Raw genomic sequence first — 27,874 nt, forward strand, 5'->3', positions numbered from 1 at the left:
TTTTATTCCTAGATGTTAAAAAGTCTACATGCATGCTTTGAGATGTTTATGGTTGATTTTAGGATATTTTATACTAAGGTAGTGGTTAGAACTTTTTGAGAGTATTACAAGACCTTAATTCATGGATTGTGGTATGATTGTGTTTCCCTCTCTAGTAAATTTGAAACCTAAAAGGTAGTATTTGCTTGAAAACCCCATGTGAGGACCGCCTTAGCCCTAATTGGTTGACTGTGATTTGTGATATATGGTTCACTAGTAGAGAAACATCGATTTGCGTCAGATGCAGGACCCCATTTGCGTTGGTTCCATGTATGACGCTACAGGTCTCAACGCAAATTGTCCAAAATTCATTTGCGTCAGATGTCATCCGACATAAAAGATGAACCATTTGCGTCGAAAGCACCAACCGACATAGAGAACAATTTGATGAGATGAAAAGGATGCCATGACTTAGGATTTGCATCTGATTTTGGAGCAGCAAACGACGCAATTAACATATTTTTTAATAAAAAAAGTTACTTAAACAATAAATGATAGTATAATTTCAAATTAGTCCATCCATTTTCCACACCTAGTCTAGCAACAATCAGATCTTCTATTTTCTCCAACAACTCATATCAGATACAAAATGAAATAAAAGAATATGAGAAATAACAAGTTCGAATTATACTAGTAATTACCTCATTGGTTACAAATTTACAATGTTTTTAAAAAATTTACAATGTTTTCTACAAATTAAACCCTAATAATCTATCTTAATTCTCCAGTGGAAACAAATTCAAAAGAAAAAAGTTAAAGAGTAGGAGATATGAATATAGTTAACATGTAGGAAATGAAAGCACCACAAAATCCCAACTGATAAAGTTGTTTGGAAGCAAAGTTTTAAGTGGTAGAAACCCTAGCCGCCGCCGCTCCTTATTTCCGATTTGGAGATCGCTAAAGTGGAGAGAGATATAGTGCTTGGGAGAATTCTACATCCAATAAAACAAAATCCTCAAATAATTGAACAAATCATCAAAATCTAAATGACTATACCAAAAAATGAGTACCTAAGAAGCAGATTTGGAAAGAGAGGCGAAGGACCCGTATTCTTCATTTCGAACAAACTTTCTGAGTCAACGTCAACACAAAACGGTATGTCTTCGTTGTTGTATGCCGCCGCTTCAAATTCTTCCTCAAGTACATCTTCTTCCCTTCGAAAAATCATTCGCTAAAATGGATAATTCGTCATCTTCTTCCCTTTGAAAAATTGGGGAGTTGGGTGGGAGAGGAGCAGTATAGTTGCATTGGGGTGTTGGGTGTGGGAGAGGAGAAATAGTGTTGGTTTGTTGGGTGGGAGAGGAGCAATAGCGTCACAAAGTTGGTTGTTGTAAGAGAGGAACAACAACGTTAGGGAGTTGGATGGAGAGAAGTTAGGGAGTTGGGATTGGGAGGTGGAAGAAATATTAGAGTACGTCATTATATATGTAAAGATGATTTGCGTCGAAGGTCAAGCTATATCCGACGCAGATGAATATACTACTGCTAAATCAATTGATCGACAAGCTAAGATTCAACATGAAATAATTTACTCATCTGCGCTGGATGGGCATATATGTCCGACGCAAATAGCTTGATACAAGGATTTGCACCGCACAATAGGCGCGTTCGACACAAAATTGCTTTACTCATGTGCGTCAGATAGGTAGGCTCACGCGACGCAAATATTTTTGCCATTCATTTTCTGTAGGTATTTGCGTCAAACATTGATTATAATTCGATGCAAATCGTCTGCTGCTGACTATTTGCGTCAGTTCTTCATACATGCGACGCAAATAAGCAGACGCAGATTATCATTTTTCTACTAGTGGTTGTCTAGCTCTTTCGCTCCTACATAAACTTCACTATTAGGATTGAGCACCACTATCCAAATTTAATCACGCCTACGTTACCACCTCAAAAAGTCCTTTTGACCCTAGAGGGTTGAGTCATTGTCAGTGGCGGAAGATTGAAATCAAGCCTATTGAGCGAGTGTGTCATGTCAAGATGTCAAGTAACCTTATCTTATTCTTATTTTTTGTTACATTCATCGGCTTTATTTTCTGGAGTTTAGAGAAGCTACCTTGAGTGGTGAATTTGAAACTAATTAAGAGATCGCGATACATATGCTGTAGAATCTGAGGAAATGTGCTCTATCTTAGGGGTGCTTATCGAGCGAGCCGAGCCTGAATAGCACTGGGCTCGGCTCGAGCTCGTTTAAAATTTCCCAGGCTCGGCTCGGCTCGGCTCGTGAGCTCGCCGAGCTTGGGAGAGCCGAGCTCGAGCTCGGCTCGTGATGGAAATTTGGGGCTCGAGCTCGGCTCGCGAGCTCGTTTAGGCTCGGCTCGCGAGCTCGTTTAGGCTCGCCTTGCGAGCTCGTTTAGGCTCGAAGTAGGTGAGCTTGTTCACTCACCCATCATATGCTTTTATAACTTGATTTCCCTCTTAGCATTGCTAAGATTTCAATGTGGGACTTCATGGTTTGTTAAAGAAAAACAAACTCACTATCCCCATTTCAATGTGGAACTTTATGTTTTGTTTAAGATAAACAAACTCATTCTACATATGCTTATATAACTTGGAATCCCTCTTAGCATTGCTAAAATTTCAATGTGGGACTCCATGTTTTGTTAAGAAAAAAAACTCATTATACCCTTGTTTTGTTTACATATGCTTTTATAACTTGGAATCCCTCCTAGCATTGTTAAAATTTCAATGTGGGACTCCATGTTTTGCTAAAGAAAAAATTATCAAATATTTTAAGTATTAAATAATCAACTATTTAAAATTATACTTCATTCCCTCTATGAAGAAAATAAAGTATAGTTTTTTTTCCAACCAAGGAGATACAAAATTAAACTTTAAGTTGAAGTAAGGAATAGTAGCTATTTATAAAGAAAATAAGGTTGATCCTTGTTTTCTTAACCAATGTGGGACTTTAGTGCCTAGTGGAGTAGAGGTGAAGTTGGATCACAAATTAAAATATATAATTTGTAATCTAAATTAAAATATAAATTAGTATTAAATTTTTTTAATATAAAATATTTTTTTAATATGTATTTTTTTAATATAAAATAATAAACGAGCTGCTCACGAGCTTTACGAGCCGAGCTTTGCCTAGCTCGGCTCGGCTCGTTTAAGTCTCGAGCCGAGCCCGAGTCGCGAGCCCGAGCTCGAGCCGAGCTTCAACGAGCCGAGCTTTGACCGAGCCGAGCCCGAGCTGCTCGCGAGCTTGTCAGGCTCATTATCACCCCTACTCTATCTAGTGTTATATGTGTAGTGTATGGTATGTTTTAATCAACCTACGAACATGTTTTGCCTAGTATTGGGAGTTGTATAGTTGATTATTTTTGGGCTCATTTATTTCGAGCAGGATAGGTTGTAAATTGTTTGGGTGATCAATACATACTTACACTTGCTTAGCAAAAAAAACCCTATGAACATGTTTGAGCATGCTCACTTTTAGTGTCTCTACATTCTTGCATCCATTTGTATTTGTTCCTCTTTAAAATCTCACTTAAGATCCCCGTTTATTTTCTTTAGTTTATCTCTTTTTGATTTGCGTTGGATTCAAAGATTTAGAGTTATGGGTCAAACTCTTAGAACCTACAAGAGCATTACTCGTCCTCATTGGAAACTTTGGGGTTTAAATGGCTTGCCACTTACACTAAAATTGACCATGACTACTACGAAAATGAGTTAGTGTATATAGTTTCCTTGCTTTACTTTAAGTGTGCTTTGTTTTGATTATTTTGCCTCGCTATCTTCATTGTGTCATTTCTTTCCCTCCTCTTTTTCTTTGCTCTTTGCTTGAGGACAAGTAAACACTCAAGTTTGGGGGAAGTTGATGAGTGATATTATCTCATTCCTAGGATAGTATTAAGGCTATTTTACTTGGTTCATTTCCAATTTTAGTTCCTTTTTCTCTTAATTTCACCTTATTTTCTATCTCACTCTCTTAGAATTTAATACATGTATTTGCATCCTCTCTCCCTAGTCTTCCATTTGATCTTTGATTTGTAGGATCGAATTCAAGTTCCTACAAGTTTAGAAAGGAAAAAAATGGAATGCATGCAAGAAAGAAGAAGCTTGCCCGGGAACCCGAAAGCTCGCCCGAACTCAGAGCCCGTCCGAGCTCCCAGCAGCCCGCTCGGACCAGGTACCCCGCCCGGGCTCTTTAGCAGCAGACTTATGGCGACATTCTGGAAAAATGGCACACGCCCAGGGTAATTGCTCGAGTCCGATCACCCTGCATTGGCGGGGCTCTATCTTAGCCTGTCCAGGCTCTCTTACATCAGCCCGCCCGGGTTTATATAAGCACGTCCGGGCTACTGTTTGTTGAGCCTCTTTCGCATTTCTTTTCCTTAGCAACATTCGTAATTGGGGGAGGTATAAATACTCCCTTAAACTATTTTGGAAAAAAATTGAGTTTTTTAGAACCCTAAGTTTAGCTACCTAGTTTAGGAGAGAGAAAACTTGGCTCAAGAGGTGTAGTTTGGAGATTGAAATTCAATAAAAAAGTGACAAATTTCTTTAAAATTCCTATTTTCTTAGTGATCTTCTCAACCATTTCTTTCATTGTCATTGTTTTTATGCATTTCTAGTTATGATCTTCTTGCTTTAGTTTCATGTTGTCATTGTTTAATTTTCATATTTGATAGCTTATTCTAGATTAAAGTTTTCATCTTTCCTTAGTTTCTTATTGTTTGTTCTTTAGATTTTGTTTTGTTTTTGCTTTAAAGTCTTGTTTTTTACTCCCTCCGTCCCACAATATAGTGCTTCATTTCCTTTTCGAGTGTCCCAAAATATAGTGCTTGGTTATATTTTTGGGTCACAGATTCTACCTAAAATGCCCTCATTAGCTTTTTTTATTTACGTTTTTGTCCTCAGTTCAGCATGTGCATTTGTACCCTTATTAATGACAGATGTTGGAATCTTTTTACACACCATTTCATCTCTCACAACTTCCTCTCTCCTCTACATCTCTGATATTTCTTCTCTTCCTTTCTCTGTTCATACACAAACCCAAAATAATTTCAGTCAACATCTCTTTTCAATTGTTCACATCTTAGTTTCCTTCAACGAATTTGAAATTTACATACTTGGAAATTGTTTCGATTCAAAATAAATTCATCTCAATTAGTGTAAGTTGACTATATAATGCGTCTTTCCCTTCGTAAATTTTGCATCTTCCCTATTCTTGATTCCAGATCTGAAAAACTTTTTTGTTTGAAAAAAAATTTCATTCAAAATTTTCAGATCTTGACCCTTTTTCAAATCAATTTGGTTTGGGTTTTTTTTTCGTTCAAATATTTCAGATCTTGACAATTTTAAAGATCATTTTGGTTTGGATATTTTTTTCTTTCAAAAAATTCAGATCGTGACATTTTTCCGATCAATTTGGTTTTGGTTTTTTTTCATAAGTCCCCTTTTCAGTCTCTTATTGAGATTTTGAAGATGAGTTTTGGTTTTTCACATTCATCGAAAGATGATATTCCAAGTGATACCTACTCTTGCTCGGAATATCCATATTGTGAATTAGGCAACGACTGTGAAGGTATTCACAGTTTCAGCCCTAATTCTAGAAAGCTTCGTGGCCAAATCCTTTCTTCTACATCTGAGAAAACTGAAGTTATTGAGGATCTTGCTAATGGTTCAGAAGAAAAAAAATCAGCAGAAACCCTAGTGTTGGATGTTCCAAAATCTGAAAAAAGTAAAGAGGATGTAAGTGACGATGATGGTGATGAACATGCTCCAAATGGTGAAATCAGTGATGCCGAGTCTGCTAGCTAAGTATCTTGGCACTATTCTCGGCTTATTTATGCTTAATAAGATGTGATTTATTGTTATATGTATGATAATCATGAATAATTTGGAGATATTTGTTGTTTAATTTGGCGATTGAGATGATTATTGATGTTTAGTTGGTACGTCATGAATAATAAGTTGTGATTTTAAGTATCTTGGTGATATTATTGATTATTGTTGGAGATGATGTGGTACTTGGTAAGTAGTTGGAGATGCAGGATATTGACTTGTTGTTTTACTTGGTGTTCTAAGTATCTTGGTGATATTAATGATTATTGTTGTTCTAAGATGCGATTGAGATGATTGTACTTGATGTTTGAGATGATTATTGTTGTTCTATGCTGTGGTACTTGGTAAATCGTGTATATCGGTCCCTTTTTTTGTAGTTCTAAGTACCTTGGTTCTCTTTTGTTATTGTACTTGGTGTTTGAGATGATTACTGTTGTTCTATGCTGTGGTACTTGGTAAGTCATGCATATCAGTCCCTTTTTTTGTTATTCTAAATATCTTGATACTCTTTTGTTATTGTACTTGATGTTTGAGATAATTATTATTGTTCTATGCTGTGGTACTTGGTAAATCCTGCATATCAGTCCCTTTTTTTGTTGTTCTAAGTATCTTGATACTCTTTTGTTATTGTACTTGATGTTTGAGATGATTATTGTTGTTCTATGCTGTGGTACTTGGTAAATCCTGCATATCAGTCCCTTTTTTTTTTTTGTTCTAAGTATGTTGATACTCTTTTGTTATTGTACTTGGTGTTTGAGATGATTACTGTTGTTCTATGTTGTGGTACTTGGTAAGTCATGCATATGAGTCCCTATTTTTATGTTCTAAGTACCTAGGCAGTCTACTGGTGTTCAAAACATACAGTTCCCTTTTTTTAAACTAATCACAAACTGAACACCAAATTTGCCACCAGTCATTAATGACTTTTGGAGGCATTTGGTTGTTTGGTCATGTCTATGATCTTGCAAAATTCAGTGATGAAACACCAAAAATGAGACATATTTAGCATTGCTAAGACAAACTAAAACACCAAATTTGCCACCAGTCATCTTGACTTTTTGGAGGCATTTGGTAGTTTATGGTCTGTGTTAAATGTGTCAATGATGCTTGGGGACTTCTGAGAATGTTTTTACTTTATGTTTTCAAACTTTTTTTTTTGTTTTCTCCCTTTTTTTCTAACTTAAGCAAACTTTTGTGGTTGATTGTTTTGTCATGAGATTTATACTTAAGCAAGCAAAAATTTTCATAAAGATAACTTTTTCATTCAATAGATGAACTCAAAACATGAACTTCTCAAATTGCTTTAATAAAATTAACATCTTTAAAACATAAACTTAAGAAACCCAAAAAATTGCAAACTAAAGGCCTTCTGTTGAACCCTTGTTTTAATACTCCGTCTCCTCTGCTGCCCCTGTTTCTGCCCCTGCTGATGTCCCCGATGTTGATGCTCCTCCTCTTATTTTTTCCCACGCTTCTTCAACAGCCCACATGGGTGCACTCACTTGTTCTTCTAGCCTCCCTAGTGCTTCCAGTTTTTTCTTATTGACATGTGGAAGAGTATAATCATTTCCCCCACCACATTTGAGTACTTCATTCATGACATATTGTAATGTCAACCACACATTGCTTAGTGTTTTTGGGTCCAATTCATGGAATGCATCATGTACTGCCTCCAACATTTTGTCCACATCACATGGCATTTATTTATGCATTAAGGATTGTATACTCCTAAAAAATCCAAGATCCAATATATTGAGATCTGGACTATTAGGAGGTTGTTGTAACAGAATAAAAGTGAACTCATCTTGCTGGTACACTTGCTGCCATTGTGGATCGTCTTGGGTGATGTGAGCCTTAGCATTGTCTTGTTGAATAAAGATGGTTTTTGGTCCCTCATTTTGTGGCCATTTTGCTTTAATGGCAGGGATAATTTGGTTGATTAACATGTCTCTTGTGACTTTTTGATTGACTGACTCCACTACTTTTGTGACCATAGTCCCCTTGCATCTGTTTTTTGAGGATCTCTTGGCTGCTTCTTGGTATGTGAATGGAAATATACCAATTTTTCCATCAAAAGTGCACTCCCCAGCACTTTTATACCTAGGTCTTGCCACACAAGCAGTGAACATCACCTTTGGTATAAATTTACTTGAAATTGCTGCCCTATACTTCCCTTTCTCATTGTGTGCCAAAAACTCTTTGTGTTTTGTTTGTCAAATAAAACCACTTCTCATCTAAGACTACAAAATCGTACATTGGATAATATTTTCTCATGGTTTGTGGTGTGTTTCCAATCAATAAATTCAATATCCATTGCAATCTTGTTACTTTGTTTGCATCTTTTAATCCTGGATGAAGAGCATTAGTATGTGGCCTTATTAACACCCCTTTTTATCATTCTATGTACAGTGCTCTTTGATTACACCTAACATAGATGAGAGGTCTCTAATGCATGATCTTTGTCCCATGGAGAGTTGTGTGATATCTGTGATACTTACCTGGATCCTCTTCCTTCCACTTTGATGTAATCTGGTTGCCACACTGAACATGCTGAATGCTTCTGTGAACTTCCTTGTTGTGTTCCAAATGTTGCTAACACATCTCTTTAATAAGTTGAACTCAGTTGCCCCTGCTGTGATAGAACCATATTTGAGTTTCCCCTCTTTGGCTCTGTTAAGAAGCCAACAAAGGACTTGAAACTTGTCCTCACTGCTGAGCCTGCGACGCTTGTGATGACCATTTCCTTGTGGTCCTTGTGGTGGTTGGTCACTGCCCTCTTGTTGCTCAGTTCCATGTGGTTGCTCAGTTTCCTATAGTTGCTCATTAAGATCAACATTGAGTACATGAGGTTCAATGTTCAGATCAACATTGACTTCCCTTTGGTTGCTCATTAAGTCCCCTTCAATATTCTGAGCAAAATCTTCATTGTCACTGCCATCATCATCAGGGCACCATGCATCATTCAAATTCCAGTCTGAAGCCATTGAAAATCAAAGGCAATGATGCAGCAGAGAACAAGTTAATTTTTTTTTAAAGTATGTTTAGGTTGTGTTTGATGTACTGTAATCACTTGCAAACCCCTATATTTATAGTGAGGGTTAAGAGAATGAACATTCCCCTTATTCGAATTTGGAGGAAAATTTTTTTTTCTCCCAAATTTTCTGATTTGAGCCATAATCCGTGTGCTCTTCAATTCTGAAATTCTATTGGTTGTCAAAAACAATAACAAGTTCTCTCATTGGTCAGTTTGTATGTACAAGGATCACTTTCAATTTTTAAATGTAAATAGCTGTACAAAGTTATTTAATGAAGTAACATGTCTCTGATGACTCTTCAGTTTCCACACTGAATATTTGCGTGAGCCTTAACATACTCAGATTTTTTTAGTTTTCTTTCATTAAGCTATGATAACTACTCCTTGCACTTTCCAATGCATACCCAAGATTCTCTTTGCCTTAATTCCCGTGAAAAAAAGGAATCAAGCACTATATTGTGGGACGGAGGGAGTAGTTCTTACTATTTTTCGATTGGTAATTTATTGCTAGTTTTTCCATGTGTAGGATGTTTGCTAGTATAATGTGTAGTTAGTGAAAGAGTTTTAATGGTTGACTTTCTCATTATCAATTTACAGAAAATATACAAACTACTAGAGTATATTTAACCTAATATTTAGGTAACTAACTAACTATATAAGGCACTAGATACTTTACAAATATACAAAATAGTAGAATATATTAGCATATATTCTAACACTCCCCCGCAGTCTAAGCGGGAGGTTCACGAACGCTGAGACTGGCCCGAAAATCGTCAAATAAGTCCCGTGGAAGGCCTTTTGTAAATATGTCGGCAATTTGATATCGAGAGGGAACATGAAGAACATAAACTTCTCCTTTAGCAACCTTTTCTTGGACGAAGTGAATGTCCATCTCAATATGTTTGGTGCGTTGATGTTGCACCGGGTTGCCAGATAGATAAATGACACTCACATTGTCACAAAAAACAAGTGTGGCTTTGTGAATGGGACAATGGAGTTCAAGGAGGAGGTTCCGGAACCAACAAGAATCAGAGACGACATTGGCTACCCCTCTGTATCCAGCTTCAGCACTAGAGCGGGACAATGTAGGTTGGCGTTTAGATGACCAAGAAATTAAGTGATCACCAAGAAACACACAATACCCTAAAGTAGAGCGACGGGTATCGGGACATCCTCCCCAATCAGCGTCAGTATAAGAAATGAGCTGAGTAAGAGAAGATTTATATAGATGTAAACCATAAGACAGAGTACCCTGCAGATAGCGTAAAATACGCTTAAGAGCAGTCATATGCTCGTCCATGGGATCATGCATGTAGAGACAAACCTGTTGAATGGCATAGGAGATGTCAGGTCTAGTGAAGGTAAGGTACTGGAGGCCACCAGCAAGACTCCTATACTTAGTAGGATCCTCAAAAGGAGAGTCCTTTGAGGCACTAAGTTTAGGTTTAGTGTCAACAGGAGTGGAACAAGAGCTGCAGTTAGTCATGCCATCCCTTTCAAGAAGCTCAGTAGCATACTGTTTCTGTGATAAGAACATGCCAGTAGCAGTGCGGGTCACAACAATCCCCAAAAAGAAACTCAGAGGACCCAGATCCTTCATAGCAAATTCAGTACCCAAAATAGTCATAAAGTGCTTCCTCAAGCGATCAGATGATGCTGTAAGAATGATATCATCAACATATAACAAAATATAAGCTATATCCGAGCCCTGTCTGTAAATAAACAATGAATGATCAAAGATACTGTGAGAAAAACCAATAGTGGCAACAAAATCCGCAAAACGCTGATACCAAGCCCGAGGGGCCTGTTTGAGACCATAGAGAGATTTCTTCAGTAAACACACATGATCAGGATGACTAGAGTCTCGAAAACCCATGGGCAGATGCGTATATACTGTTTCATTGAGATAACCATGTAAGAAAGCATTCTCGACATCCAACTGGTGAATGGGCCAAGAATGAGAAAGAGCAATGCTAAGAACAGTACGAATAGTGGCCGGTTTTACAACCGGGCTAAAAGTCTCATCACAATCAATGCCTTGCTGTTGAGTCTTCCCATCACCTACAAGACGGGCTTTATGCCGCTCAAATGCACCATCAGATTTTCGTTTATGACGAAAAATCCACATAGATCTAATGACATTCACACCCTGTGGCCTAGGTACCAATTCCCATGTTTTATTAAATAAGAGCATTAAATTCTTCTAACATTGCATTTTTCCAATTTGGGTCACAAATAGCACTAACAAGATCTTTGGGAAGGGGAGATATGTTAGCGATAGTCATGGTATGAAAGTTGGAAGAATACTTGAAATTTGGTTTGAAGATGCCGTGTTTTGCTCGTGTGGACATGGGGTGTGGGGTTGGGCCTGGCATAGTGGGGCGAGTCAAGGGAGGTGAGGTAGGCGCTGGTGAAGAGGGAAGGGAAGGGGTTGGCCCAGTCCGTGTAGGGGAGGGAAGGGGTGAACTGGGCTGCGGGTTAGAGAGAGTAACAGTACCGGGTGAGGGGCGTGTGGGCCCAGCAGACGCAGGAGGCCCACAAGGAGAAGCTTGGGCAGTGGGCAGCTCAAAATGTGGGGCGCTATTTTGATGATGTAGGTAGTGGAGGAGAGGATTAGAGTCCAGAAAAGTGTAATCTTCTATGGGAGGAGTGTGAAACTTAGAAAAAGGAAATTCAGTTTCGACAAACTTCTCATGACGACAAATAATTATCTTGCCACTAGACATATCATAGCATTTGGAGCCCCGATGATTGGAGGCGGGACCAAGATAGACACAAGGGGTGGACCTTTCTTGCAATTTGTGGATAGAAGTGGAGGGAAAGAGAGGAAAACAGAGACAACCAAAGACCTTTAAATCCGAAAGTGTGGGATCGCAGTGATATAAGATTTGAGTGGGAGACTTGAAGCCTAGGACTTTGGTGGGAAGAATGTTTAAGAGGTATGTGGCCATTTCTAAAGCATGATGCCAAAAGGAGAGGGGCAACGATGCATGAGCAAGTAAAGCCCGAATGATGTTTATGGATTTTATGTGGCGTTCGGCTTTGCCGTTTTGAGGTGAAGTGTAGGGACATGAGAGACGGAAAAGCATGCCATGATGATCAAAGAATGCTTTGAATGTGCCATTAATGTATTCTGTGCCATTGTCACATTGAAAAGTTTTAATATGACGCTCAAATTGAGTACGGATGAGTGCATGAAAAGATTGAAACAAGTGTTTGACCTGTGATTTCTTAGCAATAGGAAATGTCCATAAAAATTTGCTGTAATCATCAAGAAACAAAACATAATAACAATGACCAGAAGCACCCATAATGGGAGACGTCCAAAGATCACTATGAATAATATCAAATGGTTGAGCAGTGTATGACCCAGAAGCATAAAACGGTAATTTAGAGTGTTTGCCAAGGGGACAGGAAAAACAAAAAGAATTACAAGCCTTATTACAATCAATTAACTTATTACTATTGAGAGATCTAAGAACAGCAGCACCAGGATGACTTAAGCGAGTATGCCAAAGATCCGAGGAAGTAGTAGTAAGGGCAGAGTTATTGACGTGAGACATGGCTTGATTTTGAGAGAAAATAGGATAAAGGTCACCGGTACTGTCACATCTCATGAGTTTGGTTCCCGTCTGTAAATCATTCACAGAAAAAGCAAAGGGATCAAATTCAATAGAAATTGAATTATCAGTGGTGAATTTACGAACGGAGATTATATTCTTAATCAATTTAGGAGCATGTAACACATTTTTTAAGGTAAAGGGAGGATATGGGGAAGGTAACGTAGTACTACCGTGACCAACAATTGGAATTAGATGACCACTACCAACAACAATTTTATTATTTTTAATGCTCGAATTGACATAAGAAGAAAGAATACCTTGGTCCGCAGTCATGTGAGATGTAGCACCAGTGTCCATGTAATAATTTTCGTCCGGTTGAGAAAATGAGAGTGTATGCATAACAGCTTCCACGTCTGTGGGAGTGTAGGAGGGAGCCATGACAGGATAAGCTTGCGGACGAGCGCCCATATTCCTGGGCCAGCAGACCGAGGTGGAGGGTGCGGGGCAGCATGCCGTGGGGTCCACGACGTAGCTGGATATGGGCACGGAGGTGGAGGCGTGTGCCACTGATTGGGCCAGGGAGCCCAAGAAGCCCAAGGAGGCTGCTGCCAATAAGAAGGGGGCCCGGTTTGAGTGAGATGACCATGAGAAGGTCGCCCTTTGCCAGAAGTTTTAGAGGTAGGTTTTTTTTGTTTGTTGTTTTTGGAGTTGGGACGTGAAGTTGAAGAGGAGAGGTCGGGAGTAGGAGTGCCGCCGGAACCGGTGACCAGAGCCGCCTGGGAGCGGTTACTAGACCCCCCTTCCTTAGCGAGACGATGCTTGATCGTCCGTTCAGCAAGCTTGAGTCGAGAGCGACAACTTTCAAAAGACGGGAGAGGCTCTTGGTTCTGGATGTAGTCGACGGTGCCGGCGTAGGCTTCAGGTTGCCCAGCCGTGAGTTTGAGAACCAACCGACTGTCAGAAAGAGGAGAACCAACATCGGCAAGGCGGTCGGCTACTGATTTTATGTGATTACAGTAGCTATCAATAGACGAAAAATTCTCGAAATCAAGGGCAGCAAGTTCTTCTTCAAGATGAGTTGTGCGAGAAGCTTTGTTGTCCTGAAACAAAGATTCGAGACGGGCCCACGCACCATGAGCAGTGTCGTCTTTGAGTAAAATAGCATGTAGGAGGTCGGTGGATATTGTCTCGTATATCCATTGAAGAACCGCGGCATCGAGGTGCTTCCATAAAGCAGGGTCTTTTGCTTTGGATGCGGCATAGGCGGCGACCTCCGTTTCCTCCGTAGGAGGAATGATGTGGTGGTGAAGATCATGAACCCTAACTAGAACCGTAAATATAGCCGCCCAAGAGTGGTACATACCATGCTCCATATCCAATATAATGGGAATAAGGGACTTAACATTGGTGATGGTTAAAGCGGGATGGAACTTGGGTGTGTCGGCCATGGAGGATGTGCAGCGGAAGAAGATGAGGAACGAGAAAGAAGGAGTTCTGTTAGGGAATTAAGAACGTAGCCTAACTGATACCATGAAAGAGTTTTAATGGTTGACTTTCTCATTATCAATTTACAGAATATATACAAACTACTAGAGTATATTTAGCCTAATATTTAGGTAACTGACTAACTATATAAGGCACTAAAGAGATACTTTACAAATATACAAAATAGCAGAATATATTAGCATATATTCTAACAGTTAGTATTTCATTAACTAGGATTTGGAGTATCCCAATCATGGTTTCCAGGCCATTCTATTTTCATGAGTAGAGTTTGTTGGGTTTGTTATGTTTGAGATTTGATGCATTTTCAATCATGAATTTTGTTGGTGACTTAGTTGGTCTGAGTTTTATCACCTTTTGACCCATTTTTTGCTCCTTAATAGCTTGCTTTTAGATGGTTGACCTTCATAAATGATTGATTGTTATGCATCACTTGTTTATTTGTATTGACTTGGGTTTTATTCCGATTCCTAACTTGGACTAGTTAAGTGATGACACCTTGAAGTTTTGTTGCTATAATTAGGACTCTAAACTCCCAAAGAAAGATTTTAGAGGTGTTTAGGATTCTTTATTCTCTTTGCATATTTCCTTTACAAGTTAATCACCATAGCTCTAATTGGTCCGACAACGTCGTTGGCGGCCGTCTAACAAGATAAAATCGAGGAATCTTCCCTTATGTCAGGTACCTCATTGTAGTACACGTGTCAAATGATTACACGCCTTGTTAGAGGAATAATACTTCTATAAATAGCCCACAAGTATCATTTCTGCAAGTACATTTACACACACCTAAAATAGCTTATTTCTCTCTCTTAAAATTCTTCATGGGCACGTGCTGACTTGAGCGTCGGAGGGGGTTTCCTTGCATCCTCCAGAGGGTAATTTACGTTTCCTTTCTGTGTAGTTATTAATTACCAGCGGACGCTAATTCCATTACTTGGCGAACTCTTCTCAGGACCGCCAATCCATTCAATTCTACCACCAGAACAAATACTAATGCGACAATGATGGAAAGGTGTTGGCGCTGTTAGTTATAATCCATATGGCAAATTGGAGTGTTAGCTGTGCCAAGACCATAGTTGCTAACGTTGGTGTATTGCTAGCCCAACAAGTTGGGTACAGTTTAGTTGAGCTACAATGTGATGCCCTTAACCTTGTTAAAGCGGTGTCTCCCACGTGATGGACTAGATATAGTTACTGACGATATTCGTCATATAGGTGATAGACAATTATGGTTTCTTTTTCTTGTTCTCATGTTAAGCGTGTTTCAAATGTGGTGGCTCATTTAATTGTTAGATTAGCTCCTGCTAACTGATTAGACAGTTATTTGTTAGTTCTTTCCCCCAATGAGTTTTATCCTTTGGCGTATCATGATTTTGCTGATTAATATATCTACACGTTTTACCTCTAGAAAAACATTTTCCGATAACATTTTTTATATAATTTGGGATATTTTATGTTAGGGAAGTTGACTTAGCTCAATATTTATATATTATTAGGAAACTTTAGTAGTAATAATTTATAAACCCTAGCCCTCTTTCTTTTTTCTCTCTAAAACCCTAGCCTCCTCTACCCTTCTTCATCAGTTAGGGGCTGCCATGGATTATTTCATCCATGGTAAGCCCCTTTTCCGCTTTTATTTCAGTTTTTGTTTCATTTTCTTGTCTTGTTGAATAAATTAGTATCTCTTTATGAGATTTCTTCAAACCCTATTATGGGGTTTTCAGTGTCTATTGTGGAGATCTCCTTCTCCCCTATGGGAGTTGTGAGTGTAGTTTTTTTGTTTTTAGGTATGAGAAATTGTTCTTCTTATTGGTTGAAGTTCGAGACTCAACATGAAGGTATTGGAATCTCGGATGCGGTTAACATGGTTCGATCAAGAATATTCTTCCCAAGCTATGTCAGAATGATAGACTTCCTCATCAATAGCTGTATGATTCAGCAAATACAAGGGGGATGCGCTGTATTGCTCGATGTGGTTCATTATAGTTTCTTCGAAGACGAATTTGATTTAATCTTGTTTAATTGTATCTTGTTTTTCTTTAATATCTATTGTAGATGCCGTTTGGCATTCAATTAATGAAATTTCTCTTTAAAAAAAAAAAAAGGAACTTTAGTAGTAGCCTGCGATTTCCTTTGTCTCCAAGGACTTAATGTCTCGAGTAAATCCATATGTGAGTATGATAATGAGAGGTCGAAAGATTTACAATAATTTAAAATCAAAATAAAATAAGTGGCCATGCATATAACTTTCTGGATAAATTAAACTAAGTCAACATATATAGGAACAACAATTACAACCTCGATTTCTAATGTTACCAATACATGAGACTCCAAATAAATAATTTTTCTATAGCAATTCAAGGAAATTCCCGAGCTTTAAGACTAATTTAAGTTAAGTAACAATATAAAAAAACTACATTATAATGGAGTGCATAACTTAAAGTTTTAACTAATATAAGGAGCTAGTGTTTGACTAGACATGGAGCACGAAAGATGGTAAATTTGTAGATATTATTCTGAGGATGAAGCAGCTCAAAAACACAACCATCTCCTAACTTCAAATTATTGTCCCTATAAAACTTTCGCATCTCAGATCGTCCGAAGATTTCCGCCTTAACCTTATGGCAATTATGCAGATAAACATACAACGTTAACTTATAGCATCTCTTCTCATCACCCGATCCTATTATAAATATCTTTTGCTTATGCTTACCCTCCAAATAAGCTCTAGCATATTCAAGCGGAATCGTCTGCACGTAAAATCAAAACAAAAAACAATAAGACGATAATCATCTATAATTGGTGACCTTTCTCCATGAATGAAAGGAAATTTGAGAGAATTTCTAATTAACCAATTATGTATTTTTTTTTTTGGATAAATTACATCTTACCACCTAGACTTTTCATGTTTTTAGAAACTCCCACCTTAATGAATTTTTTTTATAAATTTCCACCTACCGTTTTCAGTTTTATTAAAAACTCCCACCACTTGACAATTTTTGTTAAATTTCGTTAACAAAACCGTTTAGTGGGTCCCTCATATACATTTTGTTAACAAAATTGAACTTGAAATAGTTGCAAGTCTTTCAAAATAGTTATAATTCGTTCCAAACTTGCTCCAAAATTGTTGAGATTTTGCCCTTAAATTGACGAAATTGACCTCGATTTCAGCGTAAATTAATAATAAAATGCATATGTGAGGTCGACTTAACAGTTTTGTTACCGAAATTTAACAAAAATCGTTAAGTGGTGGAAGTTTTTAAGAAAATTGAAAATGGTAGGTGGAAATTTATAAAAAAAATTCATTAAGGTGGGAGTTTCTAAAAACGTGAAAAGTTCAGGTGGTTTTGAACAAAAAAAAATTTTTTTTTTATAGGAAAACTATTAGTATTAGGCTTAATTCCCTTACCAGTCCCAATTTGGCCAGATTCCAACTCCGGATAGGAACCTTGAAATGAGGATTCTCAGATTGAAAGTTGTGAAAGCTTTGTTGAACAACATCATCTTCAAATAAAGAAAACGAAACATAATTTAGAAACACATAACATAAATTTAAGAATATATATATTACTCTTCAAAGAGTTTCTCGTTTACCTTGGCTTTTGTAGCTTGAAAATTTTACGTTATCAAAATCTGATGAAGCAAGATTGACAGTAGTCTTAACATTAGATTTTCTCTTCATAGCACAAGAGATTTTTCTAAGTGGATAGTCTATCTCTGTAGCACTTAGGTCGAATATATCGACGTCAAATTGTGATATTGAGCCACCATCGAACCTGAATAATAAGAAATGGCCCCACTTTACGTTATAAAATTCCATTACATCTTGCCAACCCTCTCCCAGGAAGATGTCATTGTTAGTTTTCTCTAATTTCACCTTCCATGGTTGTTCAGAATTTGGTACATTGAGATATATGTCACTAGAAAGATGTCTTCCATATTTCTTCACAAATGCCCGTGGAATCCTCTGTGTAGAAATAGGGGATGAATCATCATCATTTATATGAACACAAGAAATTTTTAGTGAATAAAAGCATCAAATATGCATAAATAACTGGAAGAAAAATTGTACAGCATGCAGTTCCATGTTCTCACTTTATGTACATCTTTGACAAATCCTACCCAAAAGTTCCCAATATCTTCCCAAACATATTACGTATACTTCCAACCTCAAGGATTTAATGACTATCTAGCTAGTCCGCCTAAAAATAACGTGCTTCCTCCTTATTTTTCCGTAAGGCTGCTTTCTTTTTCTTCTTTAATTTGTACTCCCTCCGTTTCAAAATATAAGACATTCACGCTTTATGAAAATGTGCTTTGATCACAAATATCTCTCATAATATGATAAATAAAAAATATATTGTTGGATTCGTCTGAAAAATACTATAATAATATTAATTTTATAAATTTTTTATCCAGGTAAATTTAGAGTAATTAATGGTCAAAGTTCGACTTTGAACATTGTGCATGCCTTATATTTTGAAACGGAGGGAGTATTATTTTTAGGGAAGATCATCACACACATCCACCCTAAGTTCAAACTCAGCAGAACAGGCGGAAGCATATGCAATTCTGAAAGGAATTTCAGATATGGAATGGAGATGTCCAGTTCTTATAGTAAAATCAGATAGCACAGAAATCATCACAGCATTGAAGAGCGACATTGGTACGAATAAGAATTTGGACAACATCGTAAGAGACATAAAAAGGCTAGCAAATAGTTTCACGTTTGTCTCTTGTATTAAGGTAAGTAGAGAAGAGGTTAAGTTAGCGCATAACCTTGCTGTAAAAGCAAGGAAGAGCTAATTCCTTTCGCTTTTTTGGTTTCACCCTTTGTCAAAAAAAAAAAAAAAATCCTATTTTAGTCATCCTTCTCTATTTTATCATTTATGGGACACATCAACAAGGTAAGTGATATCCTTTGCTAACAATAAACTAAATATAGATGCAAACAAACAGCAGACTGCAAATTCTTTAAAGCTCAAACATAACCTACAAATTCGCTTGAAATAAAAAAAATATGAAGTTCATAATTAGATGAAAATCTAGTAAACCCACATCATATATATATACTATAATTTAACACCATATATTCATCTTACTTATTAACTCTTTCTAGCTACCAAACAATACAATGACTCACAAGGCATGCATGAAACTAAACACACATCAAAAAGAATTAGTCCCTCTGTCTTTTTTTATTTGCTACAAGCACTTTTTCACAAAGACCAAGGAGTATATAATTCCGGACTAAGCAAGTAATAAGAAAAGGAATTATGTAGGAAAAAAGTGAAAGAAATGAACTTACAAGCTTGAATTTTTGAGTGAGGGGAGCGACAATAATCTTGAAGAAATGAATTGTATCCTCACCATTTGTAGCAGCTTGAGTTTTCTGAATCTTCATAAGCCCATTACTTGTCATGATTTTCAGCTGCACAGTGCACACTACTGGCGTGAGATTGAGGAGTAATAACAAGGAAGAATAATAGAGAGAGAAAAGTTGTGGTGAAGAAAAGAGAAGATTTCTTTCTTGATAATTAACGTTATGTTAGCCGTATGTTATAACCTTATAGGAGTATCATATTTTTGTCCATTGGACATTTAAACTTCAGTACTTCATTTCCTTTTTGGTATCCTTAGACCTTATTCAATAATGTCTTACTTCACCTCTACATGCACCTAATACCGTGACAGGTTTCTTTTGTAATTTGCTTGTTCATTAAGCCAACAGCATGAAATATTAACAGTACGACGTACGTGCCTGCATGAAGATACAGTATCTCCAAGCATTGAATTCTTTCGTTGTAATATAAATCATGATCAATGCTACAGGATTCGAGTGACATATACGATATATATGATGCAGTGCCATAGCATACGTAATTGTACTACTACTAATGATGGGGGTGTTTGGTTCGTTGAGAGGAAAGGGAAAGGGTATGAGAAAGGGTTACAAGAGAAATGGAAAGGGTTTTCCTTTGATTAAAAATTAAAACACTTATCTTTTATGAAAAAGAAGCTCCATTGAGTGGCAGATCAAGAAATTAAGCAATTATCTTAATGAAATGCCTAGATGACTAATTAATTTCATCTAGTTGACTAATAGTACAAAGAATAATCCAATAATCTACAATCATTATCACTTATAAATTTGAAAAAAAAAATACCCATAATAACACAGCATGAGAATAACACAACTACTTAAAGAAATTTAACAAGAATTTTGGTAAATCTGACTTCGAATTTTAAGCAATGAAAATAAAGAAACATGTCCATATTAATTCTTTTTAGGTAAGTCAGATATTTCAAAAAAATAATAATAAAATAATGGGACATTTACCTGTGTTCAGCGTACTTGCGGTGGACGAGTGGGCTGACTGCTGAGTGGCTGACCGTGCACTACGCCGGTGTGAGATACCGGTGACGGAAGAGTGGGGAGTCAGAACTCAGAACTAGAAATGGGGAACTAGGAAGAGTGGAGAGAGAAAAGTAGTAGAGAAGTAGGAAAGATATGTTTGTTTTTACATTATACTACCTCCGTTCTTTTTTAGTTGCAACGTTTGACAAATTGCACTATTCATGTTCTCTTATTTGAGCACATTTATTGATTTATATGTTAAACAAAATATAGTCATGTGGGGTCTTGTTTGATTCGTTTCGATGTAAGCTTTCATAATATCAAATTTTTATAATTTTTACTTACATACAATTAGAGATAAAACGGTTTGAAATTGTACATTGGCAAACGTAAAAGTCAAAACGTTGCAACTAAATAAAAACAGAGGTAATATATATTCCGATCCGTGTGTTATTATCATGTTTTTGTCTATTGGACATTTGCAGTTCAGTACTTGGTTTTCTTTTTTTTGGTATCTTATTCAATAATATCTTACTTAGTTACTTAGTCACTACATCTACATATATGTTACTTTTGCTTATTTATTACTACACAGTGTACATGCATGATCCAAGCATTCAACTTCTGGGGAGTGTTCGTTGTAGACTTGTAATATTGAATGCGACGAGTTTAATTAAAAGTGCTATATATGATAGATTAAATTTAGTTGGTGTCAAAAACTAACTACTCTAACTGGTTGGACTGAGATAGTGAACAAAAATGATCTTATAGCTCATATTAGTGACCATTTCATCACTAACTTGTTTACGACTGAGATGACATGTTTTACAAAGAAAAGACAGTGGGGTTGCTTAAACTTAGTTCGAATGTCCACCATGGAAGAGGACAGAAAAGCTATTTTTAGTATGGGGCCCTTGAAAGCCCCGGGGGTGGATGGTTACCATCCAATATTCTTTCAAAGACACTGGGATGAAATTGGATGTGCTTAACTTTGTGATTGAATTCTTTAGGATCTGTGTTGTCAAGCAGGAGATTAACAAAAACTTGATCAATTCAACCTTATTCCAGAAGTGGACAGTGGCGGAGCCACGTAGTAACAAGGGGTAGCACGTGCTACCCCTGCTTTTTTTTTAAAAAAAAAAAAAAAAAATTCAAAAAATCGGAAAAAATCGCAAAAAAATAAGGAGCGCGTTTCATTTGGAAATTTCACTCTCTCAACTCCTCAAACTCAGTCTCTCTCTCTCTCAAATCTCAAACTCTCAACTCCCATTCTCGGTGTTGACGTGCTGTGTCGTCGGAAAATTGAGTCTCGCCAGTCGCCAGTCGTCGGAGTAGTCAATCTTGGTCGTCGTCTCGTCGGAGAAAATGGTAAGTTTGTTGTTCCGCGAATTATAATCTAGATCTAGCCCTAAATTTGAGTTTCCTCTTAACTTTGGTTCTTAAATCTTAATCCCCTCTTAACTTTGGTCGTCGTCTCGTCGGAAAATTTGAGTAGTTAGTCTTAACTTTCTTTCTCTTTCTTCTCGGCAGTTGGCTCTCTAGAAATAGTTTTCTCACTTAAATTGGTCGGCGACGGCGAGAGTGACGGCGACAGTAGCGACATAGTTGCACTTCGGCGGTTCGGCGTTCCGAGATCCGGCGTTCAGCCACTGCATTCAGGTAACTTTCTATCTCTTTCCTCTAAAATTGTTATATGGCAGTTTTTTTATTATTTTAGGCTGAATTTCAGAATTTTTGGAAATTGTGGTATGTGGATTTGTGGAATTAGTAGTTTGTGGATTGTTCATTGTTGTGGAATTTGATTGTTCATTGTTGTGGAATTTGGGTTGAAATTTTGATTGTGACTTGTGAGGTTGAATTTTGATTGATTATTGTCGTTTTTTTTCATTGTTAGTTACTAGTTAGGCTGAATTTGTGGAAGTATGATTGTTAATTGGGTTGAATTTGTGGAAATTTGTTAGTGATATATGATATATCATATGGTGTTGAAATTGGGAATTTGTGGAATTTGTTAGTTTACTATTATTGTAGTTGTGGGAATGAATGATTAGTGAATGAAAATCTATATTTCAGAAGCATGAAGAGAAAATAAGGGAGGGATATTTCAAGCTTTTTTTTCCAAAGGAACACCTAATGAAAATCAAGTTGAAATTGGGAATTTAGTAATTACGAACTTTTTTTTTTTGAGTTTCTAGTAATGTAAAGTTGTGCTACCCCTGGTTTAGAATCTTGGATCCGCCCCTGGAAGTGGATGACCCTAGAAGCATCAAGCAATTTAGACCTATTAGCCTATGCAACACATCTTATAAAATCATCACAAAAATCCTAGTCCAGAGGCTCAGACGACCCTTATATTACTTAATGGTATGATCTCCCCAAACAAAAGTAACTTTCTCCCTGGTAGGGGGACTGAAAATAATTATATAGCGGCTTCTGAGTTTCTTCATTCTATGAAGGGTAGAAAAGGCAGCAAGTGTTGGGTGACCCTTAAAATTGACCTAGAGAAAGCTTATGATAGACTAGAATGAGACTTTACTCTTGATATGCTTATCAGCCATAACCTTGATACGCACACATGTAATCTTATCATGATCAGTTATATGTATTATGTGTCTTCTTCAGTTATCTTTAATGGTCATTCAATTGAGTTCTTCCAGCCTTCTAGGGGTATTAGGCAGGGAGACCTCGTCTCCCCCTATATTTTTATTATGTGCATGAAGCACCTAACCCACATGATTAATGACTCATGTGCTAGCTAGCTCTAATTAATATTGGACCCCCTTCTCCTTCCATAGAAGTAGGGTGCGGACTTTCCATCTCAGTTTGCAGATGACTTTCCATAGAAGTAGCTCTAATTAAAATGGTTAATGCAATGATCAATACTCTGAGAGCCTTCCATGCCAAATTATGTCTTAAAATGAATCCACTGAAAAGTGTGGCTTACTTCTCAAAAAACACTGATCCCAAGATTAGTTCCCTCATATCTAGTAGGATGAGCATCCCATCCAATTCTGACCTAGGACTGTATCTAGAGTTTTTCTTCAATGATAAAAGACCTAGTAAAAACCAGCTGAGTCATATTGCGAGGAAAGTTCAGAGCAGGTTAACAAGCTGGAAGTCTAAATTCCTATCTAGGGCTGGGAGGACTAATACCCTTATCTCTTCCACTATCAATGATTTACTTCTTGCATATTCTATGAATTGTATTTCCCTGCCCAAATCCATTAAAAAAACTATTGACTTCATTGTGAGAAATTTTTACTGAGGGAATAAGAAGAGGAAGACCAAAATGGCTTTCATTACCTGGGATAAGATATGTGGCCCTAAAGAATCTGGTGGTCCGGGGATTAACAAAATGATATTTCAAATAAAATTGCTTTAGCAAAGTTGTATTGGAAGATGAATTCCCTGGATAACCTGGCTACCCAGGTCATTTATCAAAAGTACTGTAGAGGAAGGAAAACTCCAAAAACCTTTAAATATGACTCTCATATTTGGCAAGACATAGGTAAAGGGTGGTATATCTTTTCTAGATTCTCGAGGTGGTGCCTTGGGAAGGGGGGTCATATTTCTTTTTGGCATGATGTCTGGACTCCCTTTAGTCCTCTAAGACATTTGAGAGAGGTGGTTTCTGGCCCCATAACGTGTAGTCAGAGTGAACGTAAAATTGAGAGCATTATTGACCAGGGGCAATGGAACTTTCAGATCCTATCCCTAACTCTCCTCCCCGTCTCCGAATGGATTTCAAAATACCTATTAATAAGAATAATCAGGATTGGGAGGATACTTTAGCTTAGCTTGTTGGGTGGCTAAGGGGAGTTATTTTGACTCCAAACTAATCTATGCAAAGGAATAGGAAGAGTCTTCCCCCACTGCAATAAAGATGGGGAATGGAATAACATCTAGTCTGCGACGTGCCACCCAAAAATCCAACACTTTCTCTGGGCCATCCTGTGGAATGGCATCCCAACGAGGAATACCCTTTATGCTAGGAAGATCACTAGATAACCCCAACTGCCCTTTCTGTCAAACCATTCCTAAATCATGTGAACATTTCCTTAGGGATTGTGTTAGAGCTAAGGAGACTTGGTTAAAATGTACCCTCCCCCAGGACTTCTTCACTCCTGACTTCCAATCGTGGTTTAGTGATAACATCAACTCCCCTGTAATTTTGAAAAATCACAACAACATTTCTTGGGTTACTCTATTCTCTTTCCTCTGTTGGAGGATATATATTAGAAGGAACCAATGGGTTTTCAATAGTAAGGATCTAAAACTAGAACATTTTTGGTACAAATCAATTTTCCTAGCTACTGAATATGCTGGCTCAAGACATATGTCATCCATCACCTAAAAATCAAAGCCTCCCCAAATTTCCCTGGTTCATGACTATGATATAGTAGTGGATGCCTCTTTCTGCGTTTCTAACCTTCATGTAGGAATGAGAGCCATTTGCAAGAGTATGACAATCCAATGGGTTGAAGGGCTCTGTGGAACTTTGTGAGCAATGACGCAAATCTTGCAGAGATCCTGGCAATTCATGAAACACTATTGTTGTAATAACCCTATTTTTAAGAGTGTTTATTTAAACGTTAAGTATATTTATTAAGTTAATTATGTTTCAGAATTTCTTATTTTATTTGAGAAGTGGAATGTGAATTATATTGTCGTGTTTGTAATATATTTATTTATTTAATTTTATGAGATTATTACTATTATTATTTATATTGTGAGTTTTGTGCAATTAGTTGAGCGGTATTTCGCAAATTAGAAAACCAAAGTCGGTTTCCTTCTCAAACCATCCGATCCTTTTATATTATTGTCGGTCAATGAAACCTCATCACATTCCTTAAGTCTCTCTCGTGGGTTCTAAAATCTCAAAACCCAAAAGAGAACCCCAACCCCCGTGAAAAAAATCCGAAGCCCCAAAACCCAAATCCCCTGTTTCTCTCTTCTTTCGTTCTCCCCTGCTTCCCTTTCACGGTGTTTCGTCGCTGCTCGGAGTTGCTACTCGTCGGAGCTTTGATGTCGGCCACCTTCGTGTCTCTCTCTCCTCCGTTCTCTTCCTCTTCGTTGATGTGCAAGCGGTGTTGTGCGCGTGCCGCCGTGGTGCTGCTGCTGCCGCATTTGAGGAGTTGTTGTTGTGTTGTTGGTTCTGCTAGTGGTTGTTTTGTTCGGCTGTTGCTGTCGCTGTTGTTGTGGTTGACGGTGCTCGCCGTCAAAGCCTCGAAACCCCCTCCGCTCTCTGTTCTTCGCTGCTATCTTAGCAGAGATAAAGGCTAATTCTCTGTTTTCCTGTTCAAATTCTAATTTCAAGATTTGTAAATTAATCCCAAGTTGTTGTTGTTTGTTGTTATTGTTGTTGCGTTGTCGTTGTACTTATTATTGGTTGTTATTCTGTTGTTGGTGGTGGAGGTGTTGGTGTTGTTGCTGTTATTATTATTGGTGTGGTGATGCGTTGTTGTAGTGGTGTTGTTGTGGTTGATGTTGTGTGGTTAGAGTTGATATATTTGAAGATAAGTGTAGAAATTATAAAATTAGTTAGTTTCTATTTGCGGGATTTAGTTTAATTACCATAGTGGTTATATTAAGAGAAGTTAATTAGCTTAGTTAAGATTGGTTATTAATTATTGTTATTGTTGTGAGGTAAATTATTGTGGAGTTCAAGTTAGAATTGGCGATCAATTGCCCATGATTATTCTTGGTGGTGAATTACTAAGGAATCGGTGATGCGTATAAGGTAACTTTTATGTTCAGTAAAATCATTTACTCATGCCCATGTGTGTGTGGATCTATGTTCTATCTTTGATAATTAAGTTCGTACTATGGCCATAGTTATGGATGTGATTATGAAATGTCATTGATTGATTACGAATATGCAACTGTTTTGCTGGCTTAGTTTATGAATTGAAAATAGAAAGTGGGCAAGGTATGGGTGGAGGATGGTTACTCTTTTGACCTGATACGGTCGGCTACGCTCCATAACGAACCTTGGGGGTAGTATTGCTAGGCTCCATAACGAACCTTGGAGGCAGCGTTTGTCCTTTGTCCAAATCCCGTACTTGCCACTGATTTGTTTAAGAGAGTGAGCTATGCCAGCGTTGTAACGAGATGAAAATGATTTGAGAAATAAAATGTTTATAAAGGGGCTGAAGTAAAGGTTACGAGTTTTCTCTCATTTTGGAATTTTGTTTGTTTTGTATTTTCTCCCTAAATTTGCAGGTTTGGTGTTGTGAGCTCGAAATTGGAAGTGAAGCAAGGTTATAATGTTGTCGAAGATTATGGATTGAGTTTGTATCTAGATAGTTGATTTGAGAATAGTTATTTATATTTCATTGTATATAATATTTGGGAATATTAGTCGAGTTATTTGTGTATTTAAGGATATTTTTCCGCTGTGAAGTAATTTATTTAAGAGTATGTTAATTTTAGTTTATGGATGTCGAGTTTGTTTCGCTAGCAGCTCGGAAGAGCGGGCTGTTACAATTGTGGATAAAGGCAAAGAACTAGACCAACTGCATTATACTCTCAGACTCCCTCATTACTGTGGATTGTATAAATGGCGGCACCAAGATCAAAGACCGATATAATAATTTCACTACCATGTGCAGGGATGTGTTGCATTAGGAGGGCCACATCCAACTAGAGAAAGTGGACATGGATCAAGTTCGAGAGGCTGACATTCTAGCCAAAGCGGTTCGCAAAGGAAGTGGGGAGGTAGATGTTTTTCGCCAATTTTGTATAGCCCCTTAGGTAAACTAGGAATTAATATGGAGGATATTACTTTTGAACAATTATGTTTATGTTGTAATGATGGGACCTCATATCCCTCAACTAGCTAGGCTAGCTAACTTGCTATGTGTAACCTTTAATTAGTTATCCAGTTCTAATCATCCAAAATAAAAAACTAACCCTAACTGTGGGTCAATTCCAAAATGATCCTACTCAAATTTGGTTCGACTCGAAAGAGCTAGGTCTCTATAACTGGCCTGAACCCGACTTGAAATTAATAGTAATCAGTTTATATTTCGACCCGATAGAATTGCAGTGACAAGAATCCCGTTAAACTCGATAATCTAACGTCCGAGCCCAACATTCATTTGACTTGAAGTCATCCGAAACTAGTCAGACCAGCCAAATACCCTATTTCATATTCAACTTGTATCTGACTCAACTAGGATATAACCCGAATTTGGTTATACCCGACAGAGTATGACGGGGATCGGACCCATTTGATTGGATCTTTTTTAACCAACATATTTTGACTCACTAGACTCTGAGAGATAAACAACTTTTACTCAAATTGATTTATTTTTTAATATTTAGAAGATCTTTTAAGCAAGTTAAGTTTATCTTTTACTAGATCACTCTTATATATAATTGTAACCAACATGATTAACATTTACTCGAATTCTCAAGTTAATTATTTTACTTTGAATTTCTTTTATTAACTTCTTGTTATAACATATAACTTGAAATATGTGAACGTGTTGCTCGAATAAGACGTAACATGAAATTATGAGTGATCACTTATGACATATGCTGAAAGGATCTATTATTTTCTGTCTATTCAAGTAA

General features: G+C 37.3%; 1 protein-coding gene and 2 long non-coding RNA genes across 3 annotated transcripts; 2 read left to right on the plus strand and 1 right to left on the minus strand.

Annotated features, from left to right (window-relative positions):
* Window positions 1-16,400: 16,400 nt before the first annotated feature.
* On the minus strand, window positions 16,401-19,360 carry LOC104884994 (B3 domain-containing protein At4g01580). The gene is made up of 4 exons (XM_057392136.1): window positions 19,247-19,360; window positions 17,533-17,905; window positions 17,348-17,442; window positions 16,401-16,688 (listed from the first exon to the last, which is right to left on the minus strand). Exons 1-4 carry the CDS (start codon window positions 19,358-19,360, stop codon window positions 16,401-16,403), a joined length of 870 nt encoding a protein of 289 aa, XP_057248119.1.
* A 1,865-nt stretch (window positions 19,361-21,225) lies between these two features.
* Window positions 21,226-22,519, plus strand: LOC104892968 (uncharacterized). The gene is made up of 3 exons (XR_007269685.2): window positions 21,226-21,664; window positions 21,827-21,955; window positions 22,370-22,519. It is a non-coding gene; the product is annotated as an uncharacterized LOC104892968 (long non-coding RNA).
* A 2,503-nt stretch (window positions 22,520-25,022) lies between these two features.
* On the plus strand, window positions 25,023-26,732 carry LOC130590085 (uncharacterized). Its single transcript, XR_008967690.1, has 2 exons — window positions 25,023-26,036; window positions 26,519-26,732. It is a non-coding gene; the product is annotated as an uncharacterized LOC130590085 (long non-coding RNA).
* The last annotated feature ends 1,142 nt before the right edge of the window (window positions 26,733-27,874 follow it).

Source organism: Beta vulgaris, chromosome 9 (genome assembly GCF_026745355.1).
Source record: "Beta vulgaris subsp. vulgaris cultivar EL10 chromosome 9, EL10.2, whole genome shotgun sequence".
Lineage (NCBI taxonomy): Eukaryota > Viridiplantae > Streptophyta > Magnoliopsida > Caryophyllales > Amaranthaceae > Beta > Beta vulgaris.

Coding starts and splice junctions, on each gene's coding strand:
- LOC104884994 (XM_057392136.1), bottom strand. CDS start 19,360: ATGACAAGTAATGGGCTTATGAAGATTCAGAAAACTCAAGCTGCTACA. Junction 17,906..19,246: donor TCACTCAAAAATTCAAGCTT/GTAAGTTCATTT, acceptor ATTTCTACACAG/AGGATTCCACGGGCATTTGT. Junction 17,443..17,532: donor TTCAAGCTACAAAAGCCAAG/GTAAACGAGAAA, acceptor CTTTATTTGAAG/ATGATGTTGTTCAACAAAGC.